Source organism: Lepidochelys olivacea (genome assembly GCF_965140295.1).
Source record: "Lepidochelys olivacea isolate rLepOli2 genome assembly, chromosome: 5".
NCBI classification, from domain to species: domain Eukaryota; kingdom Metazoa; phylum Chordata; order Testudines; family Cheloniidae; genus Lepidochelys; species Lepidochelys olivacea.
The window spans coordinates 15,262,534-15,285,923 of NC_140415.1; the positions used below are offsets into that span (position 1 = coordinate 15,262,534).

At 46.3% G+C, this 23,390-nt stretch overlaps 1 protein-coding gene across 2 annotated transcripts in view; it reads left to right on the forward strand.

Annotated features, from left to right (window-relative positions):
- Positions 1-23,390, forward strand: part of CTIF (cap binding complex dependent translation initiation factor) — a 351,658-nt gene that overhangs the window by 286,639 nt on the left and 41,629 nt on the right. For both annotated transcript variants that reach the window (XM_084627673.1, XM_084627674.1), the window contains one exon: positions 20,385-20,540. In XM_084627673.1, coding sequence (XP_084483799.1) covers positions 20,385-20,540 — 156 coding nt within the window. The remainder of the gene's footprint in view (positions 1-20,384; positions 20,541-23,390) is intronic.

Genomic DNA, 23,390 nt, shown 5'->3' on the forward strand with positions numbered 1-23,390 from the left:
CATGCCCCACTGTCTCCTCACCCTTTGAAATATCTGAACACGGCTCTGTTTCATCTGGCAACCGCCTGACTTTTCACACTACGCTGCAAACTTGTCTTATACGGCTTTCTAGAGCTTCAAATACTGGCTCAAGGCACAAAACCTACATTGACAAGATGGGGTTTTTTTTTTTCAAAATGCAGGGCACGGGGCTGCTGTGCTGTCAGTGTTATCGTTCCGAATGCTGCATCAGAGTGGGTTGTGGCTACGTTAAGTGACCATAAAATAAAGGTAATACTTCAAGGGAAACAGAGAGGGGAAATTCTTGTGCATTTGTATTTATCAGTGTCATTAATACATCTGCACCCTTCCTTAGAAATATCAACGATCATAATCATATCTGATCTTTGTAACAGTATTTTCACCCAAAGTGCTTTGTAAATAATTGTCCCCTTGGCTGAAAAGCAGCCACCTATAGGGTGGAACATGGCAGCTATTTATTATACACGCAGTATTTTAGAGCAGCAAGTGAAGAAGAATCCAGCCGAAACTCCTGGAGGGATTTTAGGTAAATCGGACATGACCCAAAGAGGATGCCATGTTAGCAGCCTTACTTCTGTGAAATGTTCTTTCTACTGAACACAAGTGGTCATGACCCGTGTTTTACAGCTCATCTGAAAGATGTCTACTGTGATACTGTAATTATACTTTAAGTAGATGGGTGCAGGGAGTGGAGGTAGACAGTGTAACTTACATGATGGAGTAATCCTAAATGGAGGCAGTTTAAGTGACACAGCGGAGTAATTCACTCTACTTTCATCTCTGGAGACCTGTATTCCAATCTCGTTTGCTGGTCTCATCCTTATCCAGAGATTACTTTTCCACTCTATTCAATTTCTATTAACAGAACTGATTATAGATCCCAGTTTGCCTCCATCCCACACAAATGTGATGTGTTTTCCCCCCACTGTCTGTCCCAACACTTCAAGGTCTCCACTCTTCTGTTTTTGACATGGGCCTTCATTTTAAGGGAATTTGTCACTGTTTTTCAAAGCCAGCTTCCCAGTGCTTAATTTGTGCTGGCTGAGGCATGGCATGGCTGAGCCCCGGAATCTCTAGGCTTGGCAGTTCATCGCCCCAGCACCCCTGGGCTTGCTGAGTCAGATATGAAAGTAAAATAATTGCTGGAGCTCCGGCACCTAATTGCTTCAGCCTCGGCATCTCTTTCATTACAAATTAAGCGCTACAGCCTTCACTCACCCTTGGTTGATTTGAAATCTGTTGCCTGCTCCATTGTAGAAATGTCTCTCATCACTGTGTGTACTGGACATTTGGGCATCATTACCCATCTCTACTTGTGAAGGGCCCAGGAAAGGAAACAACAGGGATATCTTGTAGGTCAGGATTGGCAGAGGTATGTGGGGAAGATGGCACAGTTCTGCCTGCATTATACCTGGTTTTAAGCAGGGTGGGTTCGTCTTGAAATTCCACAAGCACCAAAATCACTTCTCCCTTCCCCCTAATAGCTGGAATATGACAAAAATTTGTATGAATTTAACCCAGGACCTGGAAGGTGGGGATAACAGCAATAAAATGGGAGGACAGCTCTCTCTGCAAGTTGGCAAAACCCTGCGGAAGAAGAATTTTAAAAGAACGGGGGAAAGAGTTCTCCATTCAATCAGTGAGCCCATTGAAGAGCTGGGTCCCTGCCTTTTCTGAGCAATTAACGACCTGTTTCCAAAGTATTGCCATAGCAATAGCTCTCCATGCATTAGCCTTCTTTTAAACCTCTCTCTATAATGTGTTATCTGCCTGTGTCACTTATTACAAATGCTAACGTATTGCAGCTGAAATAGGGATTAGAACAATGCATAAGCTAACCACAATTCCTTCCCACCCCAGGATCATGTACTCTTTTTGGGATTTGACTGCAACTGAATTCTGCCCTTCTCCGTCTTCAAGAGGAAAGAAAAACAATAGCAAGAGAGTCTGTGATTTGCATGGGGCTTTGATCTTTTCCCTTCCCCCTCTTTTTCCCTAGATTCCCTCCCCATACAAGAGTCCCTTTGCAGACTATCCCCATAGATTCAAAGGGTCACTAGAGAAGGTTCTGCATTAGAATAACAGTTTAGTACTATACATGGTATTTGCTGGTCTTCTCATCCAGATTGTGTCTATCCCATTCTCTTATTCATCTGAGAGCCTCTGCTGAGAGAGTGCTCCAGGATCTCTCGCTCTGGTAGGTTAATGCCAACACTTTTGTATTTGAAAATCCATTTTTATATTCCCACTCAGGTATTGTAAATTAGTAGTTAACCAGCTGTCTGTCCACTTTTCTCAGAGAACTCAGGAACATTACTGAATAATGCCATATAAGGTGGGTAATTGTCATAATCCCCATTTTACAGCTGAACAAACAGAGGCACAGAGAGGTTACAACCAAAATTTCCTTAAGTGTCCACTAAATTTGCTTTCCCAGTTTTAGGGTGCCCAAATAGAGACACCTAAATACCTGATTTTTCAGATGTGATGAATACCCGCAGCTGCCATTGGCTTCAGTCATTGTATCTCTGAAAATCAGGCCCTTGGTGTCTCAAGGTAGGCACCCAGACAGTTGAAGAACCTAAAATTGTTTTGAAAATTTGGTCCTAAGTGACTTGCCTAGGATCTCACAGCAAGTCTTTGGCAGAGCCAGCAACTATTATCCCGATCTTCTGACCTTAGCCTATTACCCACCCTCACCCTCCTCATAACCACGTACAATGGAGAAGAGCAAGTAATATTTCTTCACTGAGCAGCGTGTCCTTCTTGTACAGGCAGGACTTAAGAAATCCACTTCCCAGTGGGAAGATTCCTCTGGTGACTGTAGGATCTTAATGCCTGGTCTGAACTGGGAACTTACGTCGGCATTGCCACATCACTCAGGGGTGTGAAAAATCCACCCTCCTGAGCGATGTAGTTAAGCTGACCTAACCCCCGATGTGGGTTCTTCCATCGACCAAGCTCATGCCTGTTGGTGGATCACTTATGCCGATGGGAGAACCCCTCCTGTCAGTGCAGGTGGTGTCCACACTGAATTACTACAGCAGCACAACGGGAGCCGCTGCAGCTGTGCCAAGGTGGTGTTTCAAATGTAGACAAGCCCTAAGCAAGCTGCTTCTGGAGAATTTACAGCGTTCTTAAAAAAAAAAAAAAAAAAAAACCTTTGAATTGTGAGTCTAAATGTGACCTCAGTATAAACTGACCCACTGCTGCTTTTCTGAGCCTGCAGACAACGGATGTTCATAGCTCTCCCAACACCATGCAGCAGCAGAATGAAACTGACAAGGCAGGTCACTGCTTCGGTGCCCTCTGGGTAGCTGCAAAACTGTCAGAGGAATGTTAGCTTTATGCTGCTAACATGGATGCAGCTGAGGAAATCTCTCAGCCTGGGCAGAGGCAGGCAGTGTAATTAGTCACAAGGGAGGAGGACTGAAAAACAAAGAGTAATGAAGAGGTTGAGTAGTAGAGACCTCAGCCAGGGGGTAGAGGAGCGGAGAACTTATTTCTCAGCAGTAAATGTTCTAGGGAGGGCAGAGTGCAGGCCCTTCACTACTTCCAGGGAGTGTTGGAGTGTGTGGAAGAGGGAGAAAGCTCCTTTCCCTTCCAGCAGCAGGTATCTGAAGGTTCATATTTATTAGACACCGGCTAACCAGAGGCAGATAGCAAAGATGGAGCCCACAAGCAGGGTAAAGGGAGAGCACCCTGGTAGGAATCCAAGAAATCTACTCTGTCCTAGCATCTGGTGATGACAAGAGGGCTGAACTTATCACCAGGCTGTTCTCCTGGACCCTCTTTCATATCTGCCTCTGGTCATAGTTGACTGGAGTATTGTTAAAGCCCTGGCCACAGAATTTCCTGTTTTGTCAAAAAAAAAAAAAAAAAAAAAAAAGAAGAAGAAGAAGAAGAAGAAGTCTTGTAAGGATTTTGTGGCTAAAGAATAGCACTGGTTGTCAGGAGATCTTAGTTGTAGTCCCAGCTCTGCAGCATGTTTGCTGTGTGACCTTGGGCAAGTCACCTCAGTTCTCTCTCCCTCTGTAAACCAATGCTGATGATACATGCCAGCTCAGAGGGCAGTTGTGAGGCTTCATTCATTAACGTCCAGAAAGTGCTTAGAGATCCTTGGCTGGAAGGTGCTGTAGGATCGCAGAGTGCAGTGGTGGTGATGGTGCTGAAAGGTACACTTTAAAGGCAGCTGCTTGCTCTTGCAGGTCCTGCCAAAGTAGATGAAACATACTCAAAAAGGAGGAGAGAGGAAACCACGTATGACAATGTAAATGTAATTATAGCTTAGAGGAAACACAGTGCTGAGAGTCTGGTCGAGTGAAATGCAGTAGGAATGCTGAAGCACGGAAGGTGCAGAGTTGAGGTTCAATACAGTACCCAGAGGTTTAGATGGTTATCCTGTGCCAAGTTTTCAATAGCTCTCCTGTGCTATGGTAATAACAACAATGCTTATGTTACACTCTCCACTCATAGTTTCCAAAGCACGTCACAGAAGTAGTAATATTCCCATTTTACAGATGGAGGAACTGAGGCACATACGTGACATGCTCATACAGTGAGTCCATGGTAGAGCTGAAAATAAAACTCAGGTCCCTGTGATCTGCCTACTAGGCCAGGGGTTCTCCACCTTTTTCTTTCTGAGCGTGTCCCCCCCGACCCCCCATGATATAAAAACTCCACGGCCCACCTGTGCCACAATAACTGGTTTTCTACGTATAAAAGCCAGGGCCGGCATTAGGGAGGCAGCAAGCAGGGCAATTGCCTGGGGCCTCTGCCACAGGGCTCCCACGAAGCTAAGTTGCTCAAGCTTTGGCTTCAGCCCCAGGTGGCAGGGCTCAGGGCCTCGACTTTCTGAGGTGGGGCTTCAGCTTTCTGCCCTGGGCCCCAACGAGTCTAATGCTGGTCTTGCTTGGGGGACCCCCTGAAATCTGTTCACAGCCCCACAGGGGGCCATGGACCCCTGGTTGAGAACCATTGTACTAGACCACAGTTGCCCCATCTGTAAATAAAGCTGGTCTGTTTCTGAGACTGATTTATTCTGATTTGGCTTCTCTAACCATTCAGTTGCAGTGGCTTTTCTCTCTCTCCCAACCCCCCTACATCCAATTCTGCTTTTCCTTTTCCTCTACAGTGTTAATAATCCCTGGGACAGGAATGGCACAGTGCTCTCTGGAGCCTGGAATTTTAATAGGACTCATCACTTGCACTCCTATTCCTCACAAAACTAAGGATAGAAAATCCATCCGCTGTTGCAAGGGCTAAAGCAACTTCTACTAATAAATCCAGTCTTGGCTCCCCTCTGGTTGCTGCATAACTTTAAAAAAAGAAATTCAGGTGGATGCACTTGTGCCCTCCCCTTCCCCCACAGATTACAGCCCCTTGCTGAATACAGCAATGGGCGGTTGGTTACTCTTATGCAGAGCAGAAGTGTAGATTTAGTTTTGTAGATCCATATTTACTGTCAAGAGCCTGAAAGTCTCACCTGCAACTCCGTTGGCTCCAAGATGTCAGGGGACTCACAAAAGAGCATCTGGCTCCCCTCGCTGTTCTCTTCTGCTTTTAAGCAACATGACAATGTAGGACTTGACAGGCCTGGATTTTTGCAATGTGTGAATGCAGAAAGAGCTGGCCGGGTAAGCTATCGATGCAAGTTTTGCTCATCAAGATAAGTGGCCCCTCTCTCTTCCTTCTCTGTATTTTCTGTATGAAATTTGTGGGGTGTGTGAAGAAAACAGGTTAATGGCCCCGCTGATTTATGATGGGTTGATCCAGAGGATAAATACAGCAAAGCCATTGTGTACTTCAACCATTAGCCAGAGTGACCAGCTTTTCGAGTACAAGGGGAGTTCATTCTCCATGATCCATTCACCGCTTGGTCTTTCTGCTGAGGCTGCCAGCAAAGGTGCTAATTCGAATGGCACCTGTTCACTGAGACCCAGACTGAGGCCATGAAAGCCACTTAACACAGACCAACAAACAGGCCTCAGATCCTCACTGCTTTCAGTCACTTCCCGCCTAGCCTGGATTTGTGCCAGCCTAGAGGTAAAAGACTCTGAAGCCATTACCTATCTCTGTTTATTTATGACTTGGGAGGGGGAGACAGGCACTCCCTCTTGGTCTCATTTTCAATATGGGACTGGAAGTAGGCAGTGCTTTAAAGTATGCCACCATCATGGCGTGGCCCTCATCTCCCATCTTGAGAGCATGGTTTTTCCTTGATGCTGTCCGGTGGGTGGACCTGGTTTTATGCTTTACCCTAGGAGATTATGAGAATCCTCTGAGGGACTTTATTGCTCCAACATTGGGACACTCTGTCAGTGATCTGCGCTGCTCCTCATAACTAGCAGATGCCCACAGGCAGGGGCACTTAGAACCATCCAATCCTCTTAGTCACAGGGCACCACGGCATACGTGTGAAGCAGCGGAGTGGAGTGCTAGAGTGTCCTTAGGGCACTTGACTGAGGAAGGGGGAAGGGCAGCCTTGAGACAGACGGGAAGAACGATCTGGTGGCTAAGGCACTGGGATGGACTCAGGAGAGCTGGGTTCAATTTCCTCCTCTGTTACAGACTCTCTATGTGGGCTTGGGCAGCTCACTCACTGTTTCTGTAAAATGGAGATGATAATATTTCCTTTTGCGCACCCTTTGCCTGTCTTTGTCTATTTAGACTGTAGGTTCTCCAGGGCAGGGACTACTTACTACAGTGCTTAATGGGACCCTGATTTTGGTTAAGGCCTCTAAATGCTACTGTTCATAATAGTTTGAGTCCTAGAGCATCCAATGGTGGGGTGGTGTTGGAGTGGGGTTTGCCACAGTAAATTTCTGAAGGGGTTTTTTGAAAAGCAGTGGGAGGGAATTGTAATAACTAGAAACTGCATTTAATAGTCATCGGTAGCGGAGGTGAAAATGATCAAGGGCGGGTGCTCTCCTTGCTAGCGTCAGCCAGTTCTCTCCTCTGAGCTGTTTTATTTATTGCGGACACTTTCCAAGCAGCCATTTAAGGCTCCGGCCTTTTGTAGCACGTTGGCAATAAGATCAAGTATTTAGCACACTCTCTCAAGTTTTAATATAGTGCCTATCACCGTGATATCGAAGCTCTGTTTTGTTTTTTTTACACAGTGTTTCTGACTCAGTATTTCCTGCTTCCATGCCAATAACTAAGCAAACAGTACAGCTGCCAGAGGAAGAGCCATGTGTTTAGAGAGCAACAAGCTCAAATGTGTGATTTCTTTTTTTCCTTTATAAGTGCTGATGCTTAAATTAACCCTCATTTTGATGCCACTGTAAACTTTTACCCTCCAAATTGGTGCCGATCCAGTAATCCGGCAGGGAGTTACTGGGCACTGAACAAACCTATTTGGAAACCATATTAAAAGATGTTGCAAAGTTCCTAGTCGTGAATTATTGGCCTGGATGGAGACTTAAACACCCATAATAGAGAGAAGTGTAGGCTTCCTTGCCACCCCCAGCACCAACTCAGCTCTGCTGGCCAGTGCAAAGTAGAGGTGGGTCCAGGACAAGGAATCTTCCTTCCCCGGCCCCATGGGGAGGCCAGCACTGCCAGCTGTGTTAGCCCCTCCCAGTCCTTGTCCTCCGAAAGTACAAGGGCAGGGATTGGGGCTGGGCCCAAGAGAGTGAGAGCGGTTCCTTGTGATTTTTGTCCCTTTTGAGCACCCTCAGCAGGCCATCCGCTGCTAGCCAAGGGTAATTAAGCACATTCTTCACTCGGATTTGAGGCATCTCGTACATACCCCTGTATTGTACGTTGAGAGGTATAATTTGCCCTATCAGAGCTCTTCCTTCCAATCTGGAACCTCTTGAGATGCCCCTTACACTTTCCCCCATTTGCTGCGTGGTTTTGTAACGATCTTTTCTCCAGGTCATAGGGGTCCGTGAGATCAAGCCTGCTACCTGGTATAAATAGGATGTATTTTAATCTGTGGGCTCTGGAGGAAAGCAATCTGGTGAATGCACGTGGACTATCTGGAGTCCAAGACATCTTCAGATTAGTAATACAGTTCGTGTTTAAAAATATAGTCAAGCTGATGAAAGAGAACTTGCTCATTGGACTGGCATCACAACCTGAGCATGCTGAGCAAGCCAATCTGCCTCCCAGAGGTTATTTTTTCTGGGTTAAGAAAGTATTTCTATGGCAAATTAAATTTCATGGTGGGAGGGGGATTCTCTTACATTTTGTTTCATTATAACAGTCAGTGTGTATCCCAGCTTCATGAAGTCTTTGCCTCTTTGTTCCACTTTAGAATGGTGTTTTTATGGTGAACACTCACACGGTAGTTTTCAGCGTCCATTCTTCCAGCAGAGCTAATGCATAGTCAACGAGAGCGGCAGCGCAGGCTAGTGGTTAGGGCACTGGACTATTGAGTCGGGAGGGCCGAGTTCTATTCTCAGCTCTGGCACTGACCTGCTCTATGCCGCCATCTCTCTGCTCCGCTTCCCACCCTTTGTCCATCTTGTCTTTTTAGACTGTGCATTTGCACAGTGCCTAGCACAATGGAGCTCTGTCTCAGTGGGAGCCCTTTGTGCTCCTGTAATGCAGTCATTTTGGTTGCTGGGAGTTTTGTGGCCAATTGAGTTGTTTTTTGAAATCCAAATGGAATTATGTCCTTTTCTCCCAACGTCTGCAGTGTGATCATAGAATCATAGAATATCAGGGTTGGAAGGGACCCCAGAAGGTCATCTAGTCCAACCCCCTGCTCGAAGCAGGACCAATTCCCAGTTAAATCATCCCACCCAGGGCTTTGTCAAGCCTGACCTTAAAAACCTCTAAGGAAGGAGATTCTACCACCTCCCTAGGTAACGCATTCCAGTATTTCACCACCCTCTTAGTGAAAAAGTTTTTCCTAATATCCAATCTAAACCTCCCCCACTGCAACTTGAGACCATTACTCCTCGTTCTGTCATCTGCTACCATTGAGAACAGTCTAGAGCCATCCTCTTTGGAACCCCCTTTCAGGTAGTTGAAAGCAGCTATCAAATGCCCCCTCATTCTTCTCTTCTGCAGGCTAAACAATCCCAGCTCCCTCAGCCTCTCCTCATAACTCATGTGTTCCAGTCCCCTAATCATTTTTGTTGCCCTTCGCTGGACTCTCTCCAATTTATCCACATCCTTCTTGAAGTGTGGGGCCCAAAATTGGACACAGTACTCCAGATGAGGCCTCACCAATGTCGAATAGAGGGGAACGATCACGTCCCTCGATCTGCTCGCTATGCCCCTACTTATACATCCCAAAATGCCATTGGCCTTCTTGGCAACAAGGGCACACTGCTGACTCATATCCAGCTTCTCGTCCACTGTCACCCCTAGGTCCTTTTCCGCAGAACTGCTGCCTAGCCATTCGGTCCCTAGTCTGTAGCTGTGCATTGGGTTCTTCCGTCCTAAGTGCAGGACCCTGCACTTATCCTTATTGAACCTCATCAGATTTCTTTTGGCCCAATCCTCCAATTTGTCTAGGTCCTTCTGTATCCTATCCCTCCCCTCCAGCTTATCTACCACTCCTCCCAGTTTAGTATCATCCGCAAATTTGCTGAGAGTGCAATCCACACCATCCTCCAGATCATTTATGAAGATATTGAACAAAACCGGCCCCAGGACCGACCCCTGGGGCACTCCGCTTGACACCGGCTGCCAACTAGACATGGAGCCATTGATCACTACCCGTTGAGCCCGACAATCTAGCCAGCTTTCTACCCACCTTATAGTGCATTCATCCAGCCCATACTTCCTTAACTTGCTGACAAGAATACTGTGGGAGACCGTGTCAAAAGCTTTGCTAAAGTCTAGAAACAATACATCCACTGCTTTCCCTTCATCCACAGAACCAGTAATCTCATCATAAAAGGCGATTAGATTAGTCAGGCATGACCTTCCCTTGGTGAATCCATGCTGACTGTTCCTGATCACTTTCCTCTCATGCAAGTGCTTCAGGATTGATTCTTTGAGGACCTGCTCCATGATTTTTCCAGGGACTGAGGTGAGGCTGACTGGCCTGTAGTTCCCAGGATCCTCCTTCTTCCCTTTTTTAAAGATTGGCACTACATTAGCCTTTTTCCAGTCATCCGGGACTTCCCCGGTTCGCCACGAGTTTTCAAAGATAATGGCCAGTGGCTCTTGCAATCACAGCCGCCAATTCCTTCAGCACTCTCGGATGCAACTCGTCCGGCCCCATGGACTTGTGCACGTCCAGCTTTTCTAAATAGTCCCTAACCACCTCTATCTCCACAGAGGGCTGGCCATCTCATCCCCATTTTGTGATGCCCAGCGCAGTAGTCTGGGAGCTGACCTTGTTAGTGAAAACAGAGGCAAAAAAAGCATTGAGTACATTAGCTTTTTCCACATCCTCTGTCACTAGGTTGCCTCCCTCATTCAGTAAGGGGCCCACACATTCCTTGGCTTTCTTCTTGTTGCCAACATACCTGAAGAAACCCTTCTTGTTATTCTTGACATCTCTGGCTAGCTGTAGCTCCAAGTGCGATTTGGCCCTCCTGATATCATTCCTACATGCCCGAGCAATATTTTTATACTCTTCCCTGGTCATAAGTCCAACCTTCCACTTCTTGTAAGCTTCTTTTTTATGTTTAAGATCCGCTAGGATTTCACCATTAAGCCAAGCTGGTCGCCTGCCATATTTACTATTCTTTCGACTCATTGGGATGGTTTGTCCCTGTAACCTCAACAGGGATTCCTTGAAATACAGCCAGCTCTCCTGGACTCCTTTCCCCTTCAAGTTAGTCCCCCAGGGGATCCTGGCCATCCGTTCCCTGAGGGAGTCGAAGTCTGCTTTCCTGAAGTCCAGGGTCCGTATCCTGCTGCTTACCTTTCTTCCCTGCGTCAGGATCCTGAACTCAACCAACTCATGGTCACTGCCTCCCAGATTCCCATCCACTTTTGCTTCCCCCACTAATTCTACCCGGTTTGTGAGCAGCAGGTCAAGAAAAGCGCCCCCCCTAGTTGGCTCCTCTAGCACTTGCACCAGGAAATTGTCCCCTACGCTTTCCAAAAACTTCCTGGATTGTCTGTGCACCGCTGTATTGCTCTCCCAGCAGATATCAGGAAAATTAAAGTCACCCATGAGAATCAGGGCATGCGATCTAGTAGCTTCCGTGAGCTGCCGGAAGAAAGCCTCATCTACCTCATCCCCCTGGTCCGGTGGTCTATAGCAGACTCCTACCACTACATCACTCTTGTTGCACACTCTTCTAAACTTAATCCAGAGACACTCAGGTTTTTCTGCAGTTTCGTACCGTGATGTTTTGTTCATCCTCATAAGTGCCATGCTGCTAGTGAAGGATGCTGTCTAAAGGCCAGATTCACATTGGCACTAGACCCTATGCACCACTTAAGCTCAGCATGGAGACTGCATGAAGGGTTTGGCAGGTTGAGCAGCCCCAGTTGTTTATATAGAATGGGAGCAGAAGGTGAACATGGGGATGGTCTGGGAGTGGGCCAGAAAAGCCAGTGGGAACTGCAGGTGTTCAACACTCTTGAAAGGCCAGGTCAACTATTTGGTGTCTAACTTTAGTCACTCATGCTTGAAAAACTTGGCCCCTACTTAAAATGTATTTTGAAATCTACCGAGGATTTATCCCAGCTTCCTGCACATTGGTGATGTGAGAGCCTTCACTAATGCAGCCTGAAACAATCTTCCTGTATCTCAGCACCTCATTGACCTCACCAGCTCATCTCCAGTCTGCACACAGAGCTCTCTCCCCCAGCTTTACCTCTTGGATTTCCATCTCAGAAACTATTTATTATTTAGCAGTAGAAAGCATTGTGGGGCACTGTGCATATGGAAGATGCTACATTAAATAAAGTTGTTTGGACACAAAATGTCACATACATGCTAAGCATGATAAATAGAGCTGAGTGACTAATTTGATACAAATAATACATTCAACTAATTTAGTGCTTGTGGAATTTAGGGCCAGTTTCTCCCTCCAGTGATGGATGTCATTGCTACCTATAATCCTCAGGTGGCCGAAGCATTCTGATGGCATGCTAAATGCCTGGAAGTGCCTGAGATCTGGTTTCTCTGAACCAGAATGAATATTCAGTGCTAGGATATCTTCATTTTCATTTGCATGCAGATCTGAAAAGAGGTTTCATGACCCTGATCAGGTCAAAGGGATGCAGTTTATAGGTCAGCAACCAAGTCCACCCTAAACCTTAATTTAATTATATTAAATCAGCAATTATTCACAGTTTTAACGATCAAAACCTGACTTTGTCAAAATCCGATCTCTAAAATGGATGTTCCTTGCAGTGCCTGACAGAAGAAATAGGATTTGACAGAATTAGGACAGGGTTTTTTTTATTACCCCAAAAAAAAAAAAATCTTGTCAAGCTAGGAATGTAGATTTTAAAGTTGCATGGATATTTAAAAAATGCATAGTGTGAAAATGCACGTCTGTCTAGGCTAGAGTATAGAAATTGGCTCTTTTTTCTCTTTTCAGTCACCTTTCTAATGTGTATGTGTATATACTGCTCTCTATATATTATTAATATATATTGCTTAGGGGTAGAGCAAAGGAGAATGGCTTGTACTAAAAGCTACAGGACAACGCGGTGATAAAGACTGAGGTCTCTTATACTTAACCTTGCAGTTGAGAGACAGGAGAGCCTGCGGGAATGTTCCTCCTTTTCCTGTGAGCATACAGAGCCTTACTTACACAGATAGTTCTGCTCAGTTACACCAGTGTAAATCCATAGTATCTCCAGGGGAGTTACTCCAGATTTACACCAGTACAAGCCGAACTGGGCTTACAGTCTCCCCATAAATAAAACAAAAATGTTGCTCTCTTGCTAGTTACCCTTCTCCATCAAGCACTGCTTGTATTCTTGCTATAAACTATGGAAATGCTGAAGAAAGAGTCCTTAGCTGGTCCCGGTACCTGGGAGGTCATCACATGATGAATCCCTTAATGTTCCTAAAGTGCTCAGAGGAGGAGACGTGCTATTTAAGCACTTAAAAAATAGCATTTATTTGCATGCCAACCACCTACAGGCCTTGCACAGAGCACACAGGAAGATACTGTCACAGCCCCAAGGGGGCCTACCTGATAAAAACAATTCATAGAAGAAGTCGGTGTAAAAAACACAGTGAGGTTTTTAAGAAGGGTTCAGTAAAAGCTGCTTTACCTCTGTCAGCAGGGATGCTTCAGTTAGAATAACAGAACAGCTGGAAAAGGTAGCCGCCCTGACTTAGCACATTATTTCTTATTCGAGCGTTTCAGAGACAGCTGTTTGCAGTGCGGACTGTGGCTCGGAGGCTGGCTGTGCTCTAGGTGAATGGGGCCGTTGGCCGATTGTGGTCCGAAAGGGCTCCATTGTCTTCTAGATGGAGGACAGCGTGAGACGCAGATGAGTGATCTTACGGGTGGAGAACAAATGAAACGGCAGTGATCCAGTGAGGCCTTTTGTGTCGCTTGGAACAAGGGATTTGCTCTCGTGGAAGCGCTGGATGCTTTGAGAAACCGATAGCCAGGTCCTGGTGTTGAGTGGCTTGGTGTGCAGTGTTGCCAGACCATGGTTATAGGAAAGCTCGCAGCTGCTTTTCTACACAACGGGCTCTGCTGGTTGTGTGGGCTTTCTTTGTTTGCTCCTTGGGATGGGGAGCTTTATTTCTATCCTTGCAACCCCCTTAACTGTCAGCACTTAACATAACAATACTGTGGGTACAACCAGGCATAGTACTGGTACGGGCCATGCAGTGTCCCCCAGGACAGCCTCTGCCACTTTTGATCTTCTCCAGAGCAAGGGGTGCAAATCAGGCCAAGGAGTGTGCAGGTTTCATTGGAAGAGTTCATTAGTGAGTAGGTGAAATTGGAGCCCGAATTAATTTTTTGTTTGTCTGGTTTAGGCTGTGAGTAGGCTACAATTGTAACAGAGTCAGGAGACCTGGTTACTGTTTGGTTTAAAGCTGTAGAATGGGCAGAACTGAATGGTGTCCCAGAGATATGAAATAGGTCTAAGAGAGGTGTGAGTTCTAGGAGGAACCTCATCTAAATGATGCTGACTCTGAATCATAATGATTACACCTTTCAGGCCAGGTTTTCTACAAACTTAAACAAGTAGTTGCAGAAACAAAACACTGCAATTGTGCATGCAAATCCCAGATAAACAAGGGATAGAAATAGCTATTGACTTAAGTCCCCTGAATCATTTCCCCACATTGTAGAAGGCAGTAGTAACTTATAATAAAAGTTTATTTACTTCATCATCATCATGTTCCCATTACGTCTCTGGCGTTTAGGGCAGTGATGAAGCTCCTCCACTCCTGTCTGTTTCTGGCAAATCTTTCAATGATTCCCCAGCTTGCCCCAGGTTTTTCAGCTGGGCTTCCACAGCTCTTCCCCATGTTGTTTTCAGGCGGCCTTGTTTTCGCTTGCCTTCAGGTGTCCATCATATTGCTACTCTGGTGATGGAATCCGTTTCTATCCGAAGCACATGACCAATCCATCTCCAACGCCTCCTGGCAATGATGGTGCTCAGATCCTCTTGGCTGCACTGTGTCAATAGATCCTGGTTTGAGATTGTTCTGGGCCAAAAGATACGGAGGATTTTTCTGAGGCGGTTTGTACGGAATGAAGAGAATTTGGACATGTCATACTTTCTCATTCCCCAGCATTCTGCACTATAAAGTAGTGTTGAAAGTATGCAACTCTGATAAATCTTGAGTTTGGTTTTGGTGTTGTATTTGGATGATTTCCAGACTATATTTAAGCTCCTGAAGGTGTTCCTGGCTTTATTGATTTTGTTCCGGATGTCCTGGCTTGTTTCTGTCCTGGCTGATGGTGCTGCCCAAGTATGTGAATGTTTCTACATTGGTGAGAACATAAGCCTCTATCCATACTGGTGATGGTGAGGCAATATTAAAGGTCATGATATCTGTCTTATTGCAGTTGATTTTCAGTCCAATTTGCTGGCTGAATGCACTGAGTCGAGTTGTTTTTTCTTGTATATGGAGTTGGGTATGTGATAGGAGAGCGAGATCATCTGCAAAGTCCAGGGCTTCAAGGGATGAGAAGAGTGTCCATTTGGCATGTCTTCTGTTGTACGCCACATTACCCAGTCAATCGCAATGCTGAAGAGGATTGCAGACATGACACACCCCTGACGTGCTCCTCTTTTGACTTCAAAACTGAGCTCACTGTGATCAACACTGCATGTAAAGTTGAAATAGAAGCTTCTGATTACGTTGATTATACAGAAAGGAATTCCATATGCCACAGAATATGCCATAGCCTGGTCCTGTGAATGCTATCAAAGGCCTTCTCAAAGTCTATGAACTTTATGTAGAGTTGCTGTTGCCATTCTAAGCACTGTTTTATTATGTTTCGTAGAATAAAGATGTGGTCTGTGCATCCACGCCCTCTCCGAAAACCAGCTTGCTCTTTTCTGAGAATGCTGTCAACTGCCTCTGATATACACTGGACTATGTTCTTACGCAATACTTTGCTGGCACAGATAAAAGTGTGATACCACGCCAGTTATTGCAATCACTGAGAGTTCCTTTCTTTGGTATCTTCACTATAACCCCATTGGTCCACTCATCTGGCATTTTTCCCCTTTCCCAGACTGATGTAAATAGAGGGGCCAGGATGCTGCTAATTTAGGATTTACCTTGAACAATTCTGCATTCAAGTTATCCTTGCCAGGAGCTTTCCCATTTTTTAAGGATTTGATGGCTTGAATGATCTCTTCCTTAGTTGGGGTGTCTGTGTTGATAATAAGATCTTCTTCTGCCTCCTGGACATTTGCTTCCTCTTTAGGTGGCTCCCTGTTCAGCAATTCTTCTTGTTCTTTTTCTTTGGTTGTTAGTAGGTGGCCTTGTTTGCTCCTGATGAGAGTGGTTTTTTGGTGTCTGCTGTTTACCATTGATAAGCTGCGTCATTTTGTAGACTGTTCCTTGTTCACCACGAGCAGCTGCATCCTCTGTTTATGTTGCCAGATGATGATTGATTAGTTACTTCAGAATGGCCTTAATCTACCTTTGGTCTTCATCATCATCATCAGCCCTAGCTTCATCATCAGCCCTAGCTTTTATTATCCGTAGATCTCAAAGTGCTTTACAAAGGAGGGTAGTATTATTATCCCCATCCTACAGATGGAGAAACTGAGGCACACAGAGGTGAGGTGACTTGCCCTAGGTCACCCAGCAGGCAATGACAAAGCTGAGAATGTAACCCAGGTCTCCTTAGTCCCAGTCCAGTGCTTTACCCCGCCCCATCTTTGCTCAGTTGTCCCAATGACAGCTCTGCTATGAATCAAAGGAAGTTTATGACCAAAATATTTTAGCCCTGGCCCCATGCTTTTTGTGTCGCTGATAAAGAAGAAAAGATGTTTCTGCTTCATAGAACTTAGTCTAAAAAGCTACATATTACAGTTCAGATACATCCAGTGGTAGTCAGGATGAATCTCAAAGCAGGGCAGATGTTTGTATTTTTAAAATGAATTTCTTTGGAGGCGTTTCTCGGGAAGGCTTTGCTGAAGGGGAGTGTGTGTTAAGCAGGAATTTGAAGGAAGAGCATGTGGTGCAGTGTCCCTTAAGTGTTCTCTGCACAGTTCCAAAACTGCATCCTAACTCTCCATGCAGTTTCCCAATAATCTGCTATGAATTACTTACAGTAAATAAGGAAAGGTGTATTTTCAGCTTGAAGTGTTTGAGCTGGCAACAAACCCACCTCTCCGGACACGATCAAGATATAAATCTCCCGGAATTTCTTATTTAAACTGTAAGGTATCCCAGCCTGGGTTTTTTATGATAGGTTTTTAGGGATGATAGAGGGACTGCCTCCTTAAGGAAGCTTAAAAATACAAAACCAAGTTTCTGCATGGACCCATTGCATCTCTCAAGGTGAATCCGCAGGGGAGTTGAATATATACATGGCTCTTCCCCCTCCTCCTCCCTCCCCCCCCAAGCTTGCATGGAGCCATTTTTGGCTTTGCAATCTAAATCACCGTGCCAGAGTTCATGTGGTTATCCCAAGCGGCTAAGAATTTCCCAGAATGCCTCGGGAATCTTTAGACATTAAATGGCTTTTAAACTGGATTGATGTGGTTCCGTGCAGGAAATAGCAGTGCCTCAGTAAACATTGTCAGGCAGGAAACTGGGGTTTACATGGAAGCCTCAGGATTTGGAGGGGAAGACATTGGAGTTGGTGGAGGGTATGTGAGATCCTGCAGCAAAATGCCAATGGTTGGATTGTGACTAGCACTGCTTGGCTGTGTAAGGAGATGATGAAAGTCCAAGGAGCCTTCCTCTGCTACACCGAAGGTGCAGTGCAGCTAGAAAGTGTAAACCCCCCATGAAAGTAGAGCCTGTGCTCCCAAAAGGGGAGGAGAGAGGACAAGGCATTTCTCAGGGAGCGCCCAGGAGGAACTCAGGCTGAGGAGAATGGAGCTGCTCCTACTGCAGTGCGGCTCATCCTCATTCCACAGGGATGTGCCTTTAAAGGGGTGGAGAGATGTCAGGCACTGGCAGAGGAACCTCAGGAGTCGAGAAAGTGCCTGTCTCCATGGAACTGGAGCTGTCTTGCAGGCGGAAGCATTGAAAGCTACGAAAATCAAAGAATCCTCTCTACCTCAGCACAAAGCTATAAGCATTACGGGTGCTCGGAGATGCAGTCTGAACCATACTTTGCTTTACCTCTCCCATCTGGAAAGAATGTGAGCACAGTGGAGAAAGGAGGGCTAGTGGAGTGATCCAGTCCCAAAGGGAAGAGGTTAAGATGTCTAGGCATGTGGCCAAACGCTAGAGTGTTTTTATGTTTAATTGCTCAATAGTCACATTGATGTTTTTGTTCTGTCGATATATTTTTTAAACTAAACGTTGAGTGAAAGCTCTAGAACAAGCTATTAAATAACCTCAAGGGAATGGCACACTTCAGAAATATCCTTTCCTGCAAGGACTGTGACGCAGGAGTGTGCCCAGGTGCTGTAGAACTGGAAGAGACGTAGGACCAACAGAAGGTGCTTCTATAGCACTGACACCTCTGGATGGGTTGTTGGCAGTGGAGATTGAACCTGGGAATCTCTGGATCTTAATGAATTAGCCTCTGCTGCCTGAGAGGAAAGAACCAAGGCTATAGAACAGGGGTGGGCAAACTCTTTGGCCCGAGGGCCACATCTGGGTATTGAAATTGTATGGCGGGCCATGAATATTCACAGAATTGGAGGTTGGGGTGTGGTAGGGGGTGAGGGCTCCAGCTGGGGATGCAGGCTCTGAGGTGGAGCTGGGGATGAGGAGTTGGGGGTGCAGGAGGGTGCTCTGGGCTGGGACTGAGGGGTTCGGAGGGCGGGAGGGGGATCAGGGCTGGGGAAAGGGGTTTGGGCGTGGGAGGGGGTCAGGGGTGCAGGCTCCGGCCAGCACTTACCTCAAGCAGCTCCCAGAAGCAGCAGCATGTCCCCTCTCTGGCTTCTACGTGAAGGCGCGGCCAGGCAGCTCTGCACACTGCCCCTGTCCGCAGGCGCCGCCCCTGCAGCTCCCATTGGCCGCTGTTCCCAGCCAATGGGAGCTGCGGGGGCGGTGCTTGGGGCGGGGGCAGCCTGCAGAGCCCCCTGGCTGCCCCTATGCATAGGAGCCTGAGGGGGGACATACCGCTTTCAGGAGTCACGCGGAGCGGGGCAAGCCCCCAATCCCATTCCCCAGCTGGAGTGCCAGAGCGGGGCAAGCCCCAGACCCTACTCCCTGCCGGGAGCTTGAGGGCCACATTAAAATGTCTGGAGGGCCGGATGCGTAATTTGCCCACCCCTGCTATAGAGGGCCTACCTTGGTGGCCTACCCACCACCAGAGGGGGACAGAGGGCTACACCAAGTGGGCAAGGCTTGTGCTTCCAGCTGGAGACTGAATGCTCACTTTTGAGCATTAGGAGGGCACCGATTGACGTCTCTTGAGTCTTTTGCACATATTGTTGCATAATAAAATAAATCACAAAGCTCTCACTTGGGTTTCTTCAGGAACTGCTTCACTTACATGCATTTAAACATCAGTACTTCGCACTTTATAAATCAGTACCCTTCTCACTGGTGGTTCTTCTGCACAGCTGTCTCCACACTGCAGGTGCAGATTAGAGCATTGGGTGCAACAATCTATCGCTTTTAGTTTTTATCAATAGGAATAAACTGATGTAGAAAAGATACTTAAATAATTAGCATTTTAGTTGCTGGATTTCATATATGGAGCTGCACACACATTGAACACACACTTCGCCTGTAGTTTTTTATGTTATACTTGAGAATGAACTTGTTCTGTAATTTTTCTCGGCATTATGTCGACTAAACTATAATCATAAAGAAAGGTAATTAAGAGTGGAAATAAGCAGGCTGCTGTGATATTTCTTGAAACAAGCTGCTATAACATCAGAAAGGGGTTTAGGAAACATCCCCTTGTCCTGAGCACTATATACACTTGGATTATAGCATCATAATTTTTATTTGGTCACTGTAAAAGTAAAGTACCAAATTTCCTGTTTAAAAAAGGTTAAGATTCTATTTTATTGTATTTCTGTTTTTCTCTGTCATTCTTTTCTTCCCCTGTCCCTCACCTGTTTATGTTCTCACTTTCTCTGCTTTGTTAGCCACCATTATTATCTATGGATTAGACTAGAGGGCCAGTGAAGAGAGACATAACTCGCTGTGCATCTGATCCTGACCTTGCATCTGGAGTTGCATAATTCCCACAATCCTTCATTGTGGCAACAGTATGACACAGGAGGGGGTGACTTTTTAATGCCAACATTGTACTCTCTTGGTCCTCATCCAGGTGGGCAGGGGGCCAGTCCCCTGCTGTAATTTAGAGGGTGCCAAGGAGCAGTTGCAGCAGCCAAGAATCACCAGCGGCCCAGGGAAGCCCTGGTCCTAGCACAGGGGACAATGTGGTCCCTATAGGTGCTAACTTTGAGAGAGGTGTAGACAGACTGAACTTATCTGTGGTGACATGAGTTCCCTTGAGCTGAAAAACCAGGCACTATGTGTGCTGCCTGCATGGCTCGTGTGCCTTTTGTGTTTGCCACACCCGTTAAACCAGCCCTATTTTTTTTGCATATTGAATTGAACACTCACATATGTTACAAAAGGCAGAAAGGCCAAAGGGCAATTGTTTCTATTGCATTGTGCAGCTGATGATGATATTTCTACAATACCTGCTTTATGCTGTGTTGAAATTTCAGCCACTGCACTTACACTGAGTAATCTGCATGCTCATTACTAAAGAGTCAGTCTGTCTCTCTCTGTCCCTCCAGTTTCAATTTCCTATTTTCTTAATTCCCTCCCTAGACAGCCATTGCTTCTTCCAGTGAGATGTGGTTTTGCTGATGCCGCCTGTTGTCTGTCCCTTTTGCAGAAAGATTTCACAATGCGGGAGGAGCTGCAGCAGGGCGATGTGGAGCGTTGGCTGGGGTTCATCACCTTCCTCTGCGAAGTCTTCGGCACCATGAGGAGCAACACTGGGGAGCCCTTCCGAGTCCTTGTCTGTCCCATTTATACCTGCCTCAGGGAGGTAATGCCTCATTTTCTCACCCGTGTATTAGCTAAGCTGTTGATTTACAATTCTGATAGTGTCCTTGGTTATTTATTCTTTCTTTTCGATTATTAACATCCCCCCCCCATCTATCCCTTTGAATTATTCTGTACTTGCATGGGTTTTTGGATCCTTCTGTCCCTCACAGCCCTTTGAATTAAAGCTCAGAGTCCCAAGATCCCATCCTTAAGGACACCAATCATGCAGAATCCAGCAGTACAAAAAGTGTTATAGTTCTGAAAGGTAAATAATGCCTAAATCCAAACCACAGGGGACTAGGACATGCAGAATCATCTCACAGAGGGCAGAGTCTGAGGAAAGCAAAAGAGTGAGCTGCTGTTGTTGTTTATATTATATTAAAATAGCACCTAGCGACCCCAACCAAGATCAGGGCTGTATCATGATAGGTACTGTATAAACTCATGTGGTTTATCAGAAGAGACAATCCCTGCCCTGAGGAATCTACAGTCTAAATCAGGGTTTGGCAAACTACGTTTTAAGCCAGCCTGCGAGCTCCCTCTGGGGAGCAGTGTCTGGGGCTTGCCCCGCTCCAGCCAGGGAGCAGGGTTGGGGGCCGCACCATGCAGCTCTCAGAATCCACGGCATGGCCCCGCTCTGGCGCTTCAGCTGGGGAGCTGGGTCGGGGGCCGCTCCACACAGCTCCTGGAAGCCGCAGCATGTCCCCGCTCTGGCTCCTACGTGCTCCAATGACCCCCTCCGACGCTCCAATGAGCACGTAGGAGCTGGAGAAGGGACATGCCTTTTCTTCTGGGAGCCGCTTGAGGTAAGTACCGCTGCGAGCCTGCACCCCTGAGCCTCTCCCCACGCCCCAGCCCCCTGCCCCAGCCCTGATCCCCATCCTGCCCTCTGAACCCCACTGTCCCAGCTCAGAGCACTCTCCTACACCCCAAACTCCTCATCCCCATCCCCACCCCAGAGCCTACACCCATCAGCCAGAGCCCTCACCCCACTCCCGCATCCCAGCCCGGAGCCCCCTCCCACACCCTGAACTCCTCATTTCTGGCCCCACCACAGAGCCCTCACCCCCTCCCACACCCCAACCCCAATTTGGTGAGCATTCATGGCCCGCCATACAACTTCTATTCCCAGATGTGACCCTAGGGCCAAAAAGTTTGCCCACCCCTGGTCTAAATTGTCAAGACAGACAAAAGATGGGAAGGAAAACAGGCACAGATAAATGAAGAGACTTGCTCACACAGCAGGTTTGTGGCAGCGACAAGATCAGAACCCAGGTCTCCTGACTCCCAGGCCAATGTACTATCCACCAAACAACACTGCCCTCCATCATTTACATGAGATGGGGGGATAGATAGAAAGCATGGTGGGACCCCGACCTTTAATGACTTTGGCAGAAGCCTCCGACTTGCAAATACAAAAATAAGCTAAAGTGTTAAAATATTATCTAAATGTTGAAGAGAATTTTTTTCCAGCCAGTTTTAAAGCTTTTATGCCTTCTGCTGCTTGTAGAAGACATTTTTAGGAAAAGCAATCATATGGCCCATTTAATGGAGTTGTGAATCGCAATTTCATCAGCTGTGCCTCTGTAGCCCCATTCAAGAACAGAGCTAAATAACTGGCAGTAAGATAAGTTCTGCTCTTGAAACAAACACAACAGCAAAAAAAGGGAAACACTGTGAGTAATTATTTTGTACTTACATAGCAACCTTTATCTGTGTGTGCCAGGGCATGCTGTAAACATTAAGCTTGTAACAACACCACTGTGAGTGGAGAGATGAGTAAACTGAGGCACAGAGAAATTAAGTGAGTCATTATTATAAGCTAGGAGAACCCAGAAGCCCTATATGCCTAAGAACCCCAATTGAGAATATTGTCTAGTGTGTGTCACAATATTGTCTTGTGTGTGCTAAACATCCCCCTTTGTGCTGATGCAGAGAGGATATGAATTGGTACAGGTCCCAACTGGGTAGCATTACCAGTCATGCTTTTAGCTCTGCAGGTCCCTGGTTCAATTCCCAGTGTGTCGTAATCATGATAGGTGCTGGGAAATGAACCAGGGACCTTCAGAGCTAAAAGCATGACTGGTAATGCTACCCAGTTGGGACCTGTACCAAATCATATCCTCTCTACATCAGCACAAAGGGGGATGTTTAGCACACACTCCCCAGTGTGTCACACTTGTGACACACACTAGACAATATTGTGGCACACACTAAACAATATTCTCTCAACCACTAGACAACATTCCCCCATGTGATGTTTAATCATAGTAATGTAGGGCTGGAAGGGATCCTGAGAGGCCACCTAGTCCAGCCACTTGTGCTGAAGCGGGACCCAGTAAACCTAGAGCATCCCTGAGAGGTGTTTGTCTGACCTGTTCTTAAAAACCTCCAACGGATGGGAATTCCACAAGCTCCCTTGATAACCTACTCCATTACTTAGCTATCCTTATAGTTGAATTTTTTTTTACTAATATCTAATGTAAATCTCCCATGCTGCAGATTAAGCTGATTACTTCTTATCCTACCTTCGATGGACATGGAGAACAATTGATTACAGTCCCTTTTATGCCATCCTTAACATATTTGAAGACTGTTATCAGGTCCCCTCTCAGTTTTCTTCTCTCAAGATTAAACATGCCCGATATACTTAATCTTTCCTCATAGTTAGGGTTTCTAAACCTTTTATCATTTTTATGGCTTTCCTCTGGACTCTCTCCGATTTGTCCACATCTCTCCTAAAGCGTGCCACCCGAAACTGGACACCATACTGAAGCTAAGGCTCCAGTGCCAAGTAGAACAGGACAGTTACCTTCCATGTCTTACATGTTAATATACCCCAGCTTTTTTT